General features: G+C 26.4%; 1 protein-coding gene across 1 annotated transcript; it reads right to left on the reverse strand.

Annotated features, from left to right (window-relative positions):
- Positions 1-4,521: 4,521 nt before the first annotated feature.
- LOC100570789 lies at positions 4,522-9,576 on the reverse strand. Its single transcript, XM_016803145.2, has 6 exons — positions 9,054-9,576; positions 6,051-6,613; positions 5,881-5,991; positions 5,493-5,731; positions 5,171-5,330; positions 4,522-4,822 (listed from the first exon to the last, which is right to left on the reverse strand). The coding sequence occupies exons 2-6, from the start codon at positions 6,568-6,570 to the stop codon at positions 4,704-4,706; spliced, it is 1,149 nt and encodes a 382-aa protein (XP_016658634.1). The 5' UTR covers positions 6,571-6,613; positions 9,054-9,576; the 3' UTR covers positions 4,522-4,703.
- Between the last annotated feature and the right edge of the window lie 1,512 nt (positions 9,577-11,088).

Consider the following 11,088-nt stretch of genomic DNA (forward strand, 5'->3'; position numbering starts at 1 on the left):
GTCCATCCTTTTTGATTCGCGATCCACTGTTTTTTTAACAATATTTTCACGACTTGTGTCACCTTTTTAAGCCATGAAAGAAAACAAACTTTAGCTTTGCGTAATATCCCGTGCATAAGTGTGCATATTGTTCAATTCATTCATAACTTATTCGAATTCATAATTTATAACTTATTTTTTTTTTGCAGATATATTATAATACAATAGTTTATTGTAGGTACATAATATCTGCGTACTACTAAACTAGGCATAAATACAAACAAACAATAATAAAAAAATTAGCAAGGCATTAGGAAATCTAAGCCAGTGGTATTCAACCGGCGTTGCTACCAAATCATGGGTCGCGTAATCTATAAAAATGGTCGTGACAAGTCTTTTTTGTTTAAAAAAAATAAGTTTATTATAAAATTATAAATTATGGATTCGAATAAGTTATGAATGAATTGAAGAACCATATTTTACAGTAGAGATTATAATGATAGTTAAAATGTCTACTAAAATCAATAAATTGAGCTTACTTGTGATTCCAATATTAAACAAATGTTTATTGAAACTATTTTGGAAATGTTTTTGGCACATTTATGCACGGGAAGTTATGCAAAACTAGCAGCTTTGTCTTTTTTCTTTTATGGCCTACAAAGGTGACAGAAGTTGTAAAAATATTGTTACAAAAACAGTGGATCACGAGTCAAAAAGGTTAAACATTACTAGTCAAAACAATAGACAGGATGAAAAATATTTTTATATTAAAAAATTTAAAATTTCTAGGTATTCATCAGGTTGATCGTTGACAAAACACTTTAAATCCACTCCAAATTTTAATAAAAATTATTTTGAGCATTAGTTTGGTCCGTCCCCCGTCCCCCCCCCCCCAATTCGAGCACTGGTTTTGTTGGTAATATAAGAGCGGTATAAAATATGAATTTACAGCTTTTATAATTAGAAAAACTACTAGATTTATGTAATCTTCTACCTATCAAGAAAAATATGTACAGATATTCAATAATAATTCATCAGAGTAATTCCATATTTGGTGTTAGATGGATTGTTTTATATGGCAGCAGTATTTGCATACAATAATCACAGCTGAATAAAACAATAAACCCTACTATTGGTGGCTTACATAGTATTTGCTTGTAACAATTATACAATAATATGTACTTTCTTTTGTATGATTAAAATATAACAACTGTATTAATATATACATATATAGCTTCCATACATACCTTTGTTACTAGATATTGGTCATCTTTTATCAAGGACATTATGTTTTATATAACATTAATAAATGTAGACTTATATTATTGAACTGTTTTGTTACATTTATAGTATATAGCATATTTATCGAAAAACTCCATTTATTAATAACAATGATATTATTTGTCAGTATATTCAAATAATAATTGTCAAACATGTTAATCAAAGTTAAGACATTACTTAATGTATATATAAAGAATTTTAATAAGACAATACAGTATTATATAGTGAAAATTAAAAATAAGGAATTGAAGAAAAGATCTCATTTATAATTTAATTTATTATTTATACATTATTACCTAGACATTATTTTAGTATGGATAATATACAAATTATTGGAATTTGTATTTTGTCTGATTTATTTTATCTACCTACCTATTAAATTAAAAGTATATAAGTAACTAATATATTTGTTTATAATAGCACATATTAATTGTATTTTATTTATTTAAATTTACGTGATTAATATGTTTTTTATTTATTTAAATATACGTGATGAATATGTTTTCAAATTTGTTTATCAGATTTCTATAATAAATTTTAATTTCTCTGTAGAATATATAAAATACATATACTGAATTGTTTTAAGTTCTAACTTCTAGTTGATATAGATATATTATTTTGTACATGACAAATTGCTATTCTAACAAGTATTAACTTTAATATTCTAGTCTAGGCTGTATAATGATACAAAAATTTATTATTCGTTAAATAATAATTGTATAGTTAAATAAAAAACATAAAGAGACAAAGACCATGGATAATATACTAACATTATAAGACAAAATACAAATTTAAAACTAGTATTAGTTAGCTACAAGACTGCGAACAAGTGAAAGCAGCGTATATCAGGGGTTCTATTTGGGCATCTTCCATTGAATATGATGGCAACGAGTTGTAACCATATTATCATTTGGTATATCTGTCTTCTGAATAAATAGGTTTTTATTTAGTTGTATTTGTATATACATTTAAGCTATACAGAACTATTTACTTAAAACAAGCTTGGTGGTCTATGTAATTCATATCAATATAAGATTTGGCTTGTAGCATTTTTAAGTCTGAAAACTGACGAACACATAATATGTGTTTAATATACCCTTTATGGCTAATAGCTTTGCAGTTGATTCCATAAAAATAAAAAATATATATTTCCTTATTAAATTATGATATTTTCCCATAGTCAATACCGTTTTCATATAATAGATTTGTATTATTATCTGTTATGAACTTGTTTAACTCAAAACCTAACCAGACATTTTGATAAATATTGAAATAAATATATGTAATTTATTATTTAATTCAGTATTTTTCCATATTCTAAGTTGGTAGACATTGTCTCATAGCCTCTAATGAGTTATGACTTAGGATGCTTTGCAACTATCGAGATCAATGTGCAGCTCTGCAGAACAGACCGTTTCAATGTTATACATATATATTAATTAAAAGATTATTGCATACACTTTGGTTGAACTGTTGAAGAAATAAATCAGTTGTTAATAATAAAAAACAAACCATTCAAAATAATAATAGTAATAAAAATATAATATAATATTAATCAAATGTTTCGTCTCCAACTTACACACGTACGACATAGCAAATTTTTGTTCACCAGTTTCAATAGTGTGCAGTTAATTTTTATATCAGAGTGAATTCAAAGTTAAGATTATTACCTAGGGCACAGCATAGGCTTTTATTGATACTATTATTTTTAATTAGGTTATAATAATTTTAAAATGTAGTTTCAAAAAGGTCATAACTTCCTTAAGAATAATAATATCAATAAAAACCTATGTCGTACCCTAGAAAATCTTAATAATCTTACCAAATCAGTCAATTCACTCAAATATCAAAACTAACAGCACACTATTGAAACTGGTGAACGAAAATTTGTTATGTCGTGTATATGTAAGAAGGAAAAAACACATGAGGGTACGACTTCCTCTAACATAATACCATTGAAACACTAGTATTTATAATCAATGATAATACTTTCTTAATTTTATAAAACTTTTATCAAAATACTTCTGTTATATAATTTTAAGTTGTTACAATACAACATTTTGTTGTTTATGTTATAGCTTAATAAGTTATTTACATGTATAATATTTTATACTTTCGAATACATTTAGTCAATAATATATTGGTTTTCACTATTTTATAGCTGCAATTAATATTGAACAATATTCATAATTTTCATAAACATATTTTTGATGTTTGAATGTACACTGGTATTGCAAATCACTAAGTCATATATTTTTAAAGTATATGACTCAATAGTTAGTACGGTGGGTAGGTAATAGGTATTGATCTGCCTAGGAAGACTATACTTAAAAATTAAATTACTTTTGCAATAATGATTAACTTTAAATGTTTATATTGAATTGTTTTTTTTTTTTATAAAAAATAAAAAATAATTATAGTTTAAATAGCAAAGTATACATTTTGTTAACTATACCCTGTTCAAAATAAGAATCATATAGGTGGCCATGGGCAAAACCGGTTTCGTTACAGAAACCTACGTGCTTCTTATTTTGAACAGGGTGAAATGTAAAAAAGACAAATTAAAAAAATAAGTTTTCTTCTTGAAACTAATAAATTATACTTAAAAATTATAAAATTAAAAAAATACTTCTAATTGAAATAGTAACATTATACAAACATTATAACCAGCATCCATTAAAATAATTATTATTTAGACAATATGTAAAAAAATATAAATAAAAAATAATGAAAAAATTAAGTTTTATCTTTTAACTGTCAAATTATACTTAAAAATCAAGGAATCGAAAATATATATAATCAAAAAAATACTTTTAGTTTGAATAGTAAAGTATACATTATAAAAAATTATTAACAATAGAGAATACCTAATAATGATAAATAAAAAAACTATGTTTTCTTCTTGAAACCAGCTGACTACACTTAAAAATTGCATTTCTTTTGCAACAAGGATTAACTTTAAATGTTTGTATTGAATTATTTTTTGTTTGTTTGCAAAATTAAGAAATACTTATAGTTTAAACAATAACATTATATAAACATATTATAATAATAACTATTTAGACAATATTTTGTAAAGTAAAAATTAACTTTTTTAAATTAAATTAACAGACTTACTTAATAATTAAGGAATTAAAATTTAGTCAAAAAATACTTATAGTTTGAATTGAAAAGTATACATTTTAATAACTATAATTAATATGTAAAAAATATAAATGAAAAATAATTAAAAAACTAAGTTTTATCTTTTAAACTGTCAGATTATACTTAAAAATCAAGGAATCAAAAATATATTTAATCTTTTAGTTTGAATAGTAAAGTAACACTATAATAAGTTAATAACTATAACAAATCATGATAAATAAAAAAAAAACGAAGTTTTCTTCTTGAATCTAGGAGACTACATAAAAAAAAAATGTCTTTTGCAACAAGGATTAACTTGTTTATATTGAATTCTTTTTTGTTTGTTCTCGAAATTTCGCTCCAGCAAGGTATTTTTTAATTGGAATTTCAATTTCAAAATCAGTTGCTTTTTCAAATTTTTTAATTTTTCGAATTGATTCTGAAAAATGAAGACTAATTATTTGATAAGTTATTATTTGTTTTATTCAAAATTTTATGGCAAGGTGCATGTCTACATTATCGGTTAAAATAATGAAGCAAAAATATTGAATATTGTACAACTTATTGTACTGTATATTTAAACTATTTATACAATTACAACACTGTTGCTAAAATCAGTATATATTTGAAGGGAAATTAACTATAAATCTTATGTATAATAATACATAAAAATACGGAAACAGGCACCTCACACCACAAAGGGAGACTACCGCCGATTTGCACAATTTGATTACAGTAAATTAGTTATTAAGTACCTATAGTAGACAAAATAATAATTTATGTTTACCAAAAATAACTTTATTCGCATTTAATCTTTGGAATGGATTCTTTTTATTCTTTCCAAGATAAGAATATGTAGATAATAATGTGTTGTGGAATAGTTTTGACATAATTCGTCTTAGAGTATTACCGATAGTATCCCTTGCAAGTATTGTTAATTCATTAACCTGTAACCATAATTATTTATTATTTATTTAACAAATAACTATTTTACTCTCAGAAAAATTCTCTGACACAATTAGTGGCCATTAATATAAATATATAAATTTATATAAATAAAAAATAAACATTCAGCTCATAAATAGGTATTAAAAAATATATATACTAACTAGTCTCAGTTTAAAAGGTAGTTCAGTTAATTTAAGCTCAAAATCTTGAAGTTCTTCCTCAGTTTTTATAGGAAAATTATAAGCTGTTAATTCAGAAACATTAGAAACTGGCATCATGTTATTTTTTGAATTGTTATATATTTCCATTTGATTATTTTCAATAATATTAAGTTTTAAAGATAAATCATGTATGCTGTGTTTCATATCCAAAACTATCCTTAACATTTTGCTCTGAGTTTCTGAAACAATATTTTTTGTATTATAATTTAGATTTATAAATGCAATGCATATTATAATAAGTGAAACAATTTAAGAAAAAAATTATAGAATAAGAAATTATTATTAACGTATAAGGTATGTATAAATGTATATTATACTCGTCATATACCTAATATAGTAGTAATTGCTGCATTATCCTTATTATTTATGACATCAACCACAGGAGCAGACATGGTCTGTTTTGGTTCAATCAATTTTCGATTATCACCATTTAACATACCTAAAAATAAGTCCAATATTATTTAAAAAATAAAATACTGGAAAACAATAGTTCTTTACTTGATACGTTTGAATGAGATGAATCTAGTTGCACATTAATATCTTCATTTTCAAATTGTGAAGATGAAATGTTGATAGTATTTAAGAGTGCACGACCATCTTTAGGAATAAATGGCATACGAATACCTTCATATGGTTTTAATACACCTAGTAATGAACTCACAGTATACAAAGGGACATTGTAGTTCACAGCCCAGTTTGCTAATTTTTTAGTTAATGTACAATCAGCTATATTATTACGATCATTTATATTTTTTTCAAGACGTACACCATCATTACTTGAAAAGTGACTATTGGATATATTAGTGAATCGTACATACGGTTCGGAATTGTTTAAGATAATAGATCGACCTAGTTCTGGGAGATATTCAACATTACCTAATACGTCATCATTTAATTCAATACTCTTATTAGATGATTCAGAACTTGATTTGGAACAACTGGGTTGATTATAAATGAAGTCAATATCTGCTTGTACTCTCCTTCTTTTTGTTCTAGCACTTAATTGTTTTGAATACATAATACACGCCACGGAAAATTAAGGAATTTGCTAGTAAAACCACCTGCAATATTAAATATAACTTAAGTATACTTGTTTTATTATAATTTACACTTTTATCAATTAAATATTGTAGTGTAGGTATAATATTATATAATATAAACATAGGTACCTACTATTTAGTAGTAGGTATATCTATAATTGATACTAATAATAACATTAGAAGTAGCTACCTATACATAATATGCATATTATATAATGAGAATTATTAAGAGGATGTCAGCGCACTATTAGTTTTCTCTCTCTGGCCCACGCGCAACAAAGACAAAACGCGTTTACTCAAAATCATTTTTTCTATGTGTTTAAGTAATCTTGAGTAAATTCACCTATTACAAAAAAGATGGAGAATAATATTTTTGAGGGAATGACATATCGATTTTATATTTTATTATTATTTGACTTTGTATTCCACTTTCAAAATAAATAGAAAAATGTTGTAAATTTTAATGATGTTTAAATTGATTTGAGAAAATATTTAGACAAATCGATATGTCATTCTATCAAAAGTATTATTCTCTATCTTTTTTGTAATAGGTTAGGTTAGGTTTTACTCTTAGATTGCTTAAAAACATAAAAAAAAAATTATTTTTCGTAAATGCGTTTTATCTATGTTGCGCCAAATAGTGCACTGACATCCTCTTAAATAAGAATATTTATATAATTTAATAATATGTAGCTGGTATAGAGGTATAATAATTGTGGTAATATTACAATGTTATTATACATTTATACAATATATTATATTTAGGTATGATTCTAGTTTAAAAATTATATTAATTGTTTTGAAAAATTATGATTTAATTGTTTAAAGAGGTATAATATTTATAGTAGGTACCTAGGTAATAATATATATATATAAGTATATATATATATATGCAGATATTTAAGTAATAATACCAATTTTTAATAAAAGATAGGAAAATGATTATTCCAAAATTTTCAGAAAGAATTAATTTTTATGAGATGTATCTTTTATTGTTCAATAATAACCACCAATAACCTCCCCCCTCTCCCAGGCCCATGAAATTCAGTTTTAAATACGCTACTGCCACTCTTATTAGTTATTATTCACTCATTATATTTTTAATTAAATTGTATTTATTTTAAGGAACATGTTTAAATGTTAGAAAGAATTTTTAAAGGACTAGTTTTAGTAATATTAGGTACCAAATTTGCAAGGACGTGCATCAATCAGAACCTAGGAGAGGGTGACAATATCATAAAAAAATAAATAAGAACCAATCAAATTGATTTTATTTAATAACAGAAAATAAATACACAACATAGATAAATCATAAACGGTGTACCTATGTAATATGTCATGTATTATAATATCATCAGTAAAAATAGTTTATTATTTATAATAACACAAAAAATTACAATCGTTTCACATTTGTATAATTTAAATAAAGCTGATAATGTATGTATGCTTTTAAAAGATTTACTTTCTAAAATAAAAAAAAATGAGATAACCAAACTGTAATAGGTACCATCCCACGCAGTGTTGCCAGTAAGACTTACTTATGATTAAGCGAACAATATCAAGCGGTAGATTGCATACCCAGCAAGGTGGGTGATAAAATATAGCCTAGGTATATTAATATAGCTTTGTAGTTGAAAAATAAGGTTTAAATAGTGTACCTAAAATAGTATTGAATTCACAGTTGATCATCCCAGATTTCTAGGAAAAATTCTAGATGAACAAAAAAAAAAATGTCATCAAACTACCGTATTCACGATAAGCATACTAAAATCTGATGAATAAAAAAAAAACAAACATTTGTGATAAATAAGTATCTAATCAGTAAAAAATAAGAAAAAACAATGCGAAAAATTGGGCCACCGAAACTGTGATTCAAACTCGAGACATTCTGTACTAAAATACATAGAAGTGCCAATGTGCCAACAAGTTTTGCAGACTTCTCGAATTTTCTTGTCTTTTTAAACTTAGACCGAGCAGTTTGGGCTGTGCGTTGATTGATATATTAAACTTTAAACCCCCTTTTCGCCTCTTTAGAGTAGGTATACAGTTTAAGAAATACTTTCTTAGAGAGTGTCTATCTCACTAGACGATGATAAATCAGTAAGGACAAGTTACTTTATATATTATATAGATATATGAAGCAAGTTATTTGTAAGAATATAAACGTTAACATATATTTTTTATTTATTCTTCAAGAAAATAATGGTCCATTATCTAACATGTTGGTCATGACATAATAAAATCTTGTAAGTGACTAAGAATTTAAATACTATGGTTGAATTTAATTATATTTTGTGAACTAATTTTTATTTTACTAGAGGAATAGAAAATTCAAGATCTTATATAGATCATGTATTTGCAAAAGGTTTTAATAGTTCAGATCAAGGGCGCCCATCGGAGGGAGTACTATATTGTAGTATTATTATTATAAAACCACATTAAAAATGAACATAATAATTACCTGATCACTGAGCAGTAGTTGATTGATATTTATTAATTTAAAATAAGATCATGCGTCCTGTGAAGCCGCAAAGGTAAACGATGAAATTTTAAGTATGAACATTAAATATTATATTTTAAACATACCGCTGATTGCTAAATATTTAATATAATATTATAACTTTAAAATTATTGTTGCCTATAAAAAATAGGTACTTGCATGTAAGTTGTTAATGATACTAAATTATAATGCACGCATAATATTATCGATTATGACCATCGTCAGTATTCGTCACTGGACTCGTCAAACATCGATGAACAACGGTAAATAAAATCACATAATATGACATAAATATAAAATATTTTTGAATTTCTAAACTGACACCCCTCCCCCCGGACCACACAACATACATACACACACACACACACACACACACACACTCACTCACACACACACACACACACACACACACCGAACGCGATTGCTGCAACCGATCGCCAGACGCAACGCACTACGCAGTGCGCGCGTTATCGCGTAACGCGTTGGGAAAAAATAACGAATGTCAAAAATAACTTTTCCAAATTAATAATAATATCATAGACCAATAATGGACAGCGCTTAGAGAGAGAAGTAATATAATATATTGAGTGAGCGAGAAAAGAACCAAAGTAATAAAATGTATACAGTTTGCTCTTGCGAGCCCCGATTCACTTCTTTGTATTATGTTCTTTCTCTCTTCTTTCTTTCTCAGCTATATGGTTATAAATTATAATATGATCGTCTAGAATCGGTGGCAAGGCGGAGTGGAATGCGCTGTCCATTATTTAGGTCTATGAATAATACCATTGGTTATAAATACTAATATTTAAAATCAATGATAATACGATGCAATGAAGAATAATCAATGTTCGAATGAACTGGTATGTCACCCGTAGTCCGTAGATGTATAATAATTACTCTATGTCAGAGGATTATTTGTTTTATCTCTCTAACCCTAAACGGCCCAAACCCACGGGCTACACATCAGATTTGAGTTCAGCTACATGCCTGCTCCAGCCTTATGACTTCCGATTCAGCGAGTCCTGTTGTTCGCTTTAATATTACAGTGAAATGACCCATGTCCTATCATATAAAATAATAAAATTCCTATAAAATGTTAGGGACATTATCCGTGTTTATACGTCGGAATATTTACGATTTTTCAATATTGATTTGCAAGTCATGAATATTAAGTACTGACACGGATCTAGTACCAATAGTTCATTGGAACTGAGTAAAAAATGAGAAAATGTAGAAATTTACAATTTAAAAATTATCATCCATCACAATAAAAAGTCAACGCACAAACAGATTACATAGACGTTTATGAATATAAGTTATAGGTACCTACTACCTACCCAAGCAGTAAATAAATAGTAAATAATGAGAAACAAAAAATTTAAAAACATATTACCTACCATTGATTATAATTAATAAATACCTACTATCAATTATATTACGTATCGTAATATTACATTTTACAATACGATTATGAATTAAATTTCCAAAATATTTGGATTAATTTTAGTTTCTTTTTATAGCCATGAACGATTCTGAACCTCGTTCAGAATACTCAAAGTTTTGTATGTTGGTATGTCGGATTTTTACGATAGTTCAAGTTTTAGTAAGTCATGCGTATATAATATAGCGTAAATTAAATATGCTGATAACTCACACAAAAACTGAATTATCGTACCTAAATATGTACAGTTGTTGAGTTGTACTGCTTGTACTACACTCCAATTCAGTGACCTACATTCAAATTTGCTCTGGGGGGGGGGGGGGGGTTCAAAAAAAATAACCAACACTAAAACTACCCATTTTTCCTAACAATCAAACACATTACACGTATAAATATTGATAAAAATAGAATCTATTTCACCGTATATTGTCGTTCACGTGAAATTCAACGATTTATAACGTATCGGGTTTTTTCTCCCGTTTCCGATTGAGTACCTAGGTCCGAGATAATGACAATATTAATATGTATTTATGTCCGCACGCAACTAACTGACTG

The sequence above is a fragment of the Acyrthosiphon pisum genome, chromosome X (genome assembly GCF_005508785.2).
Source record: "Acyrthosiphon pisum isolate AL4f chromosome X, pea_aphid_22Mar2018_4r6ur, whole genome shotgun sequence".
Taxonomy (NCBI): Eukaryota; Metazoa; Arthropoda; class Insecta; order Hemiptera; family Aphididae; genus Acyrthosiphon; species Acyrthosiphon pisum.

Excerpts from the sequence above, each read along its gene's own strand:
- LOC100570789 (XM_016803145.2), bottom strand. The coding sequence starts at position 6,570 with ATGTATTCAAAACAATTAAGTGCTAGAACAAAAAGAAGGAGAGTACAA. Across the intron at positions 5,732-5,880 it reads AGCAATTACTACTATATTAG|AAACTCAGAGCAAAATGTTA; the intron begins GTATATGACGAG and ends ATATTGTTTCAG. Across the intron at positions 5,331-5,492 it reads TACCTTTTAAACTGAGACTA|GTTAATGAATTAACAATACT; the intron begins GTTAGTATATAT and ends TTATGGTTACAG.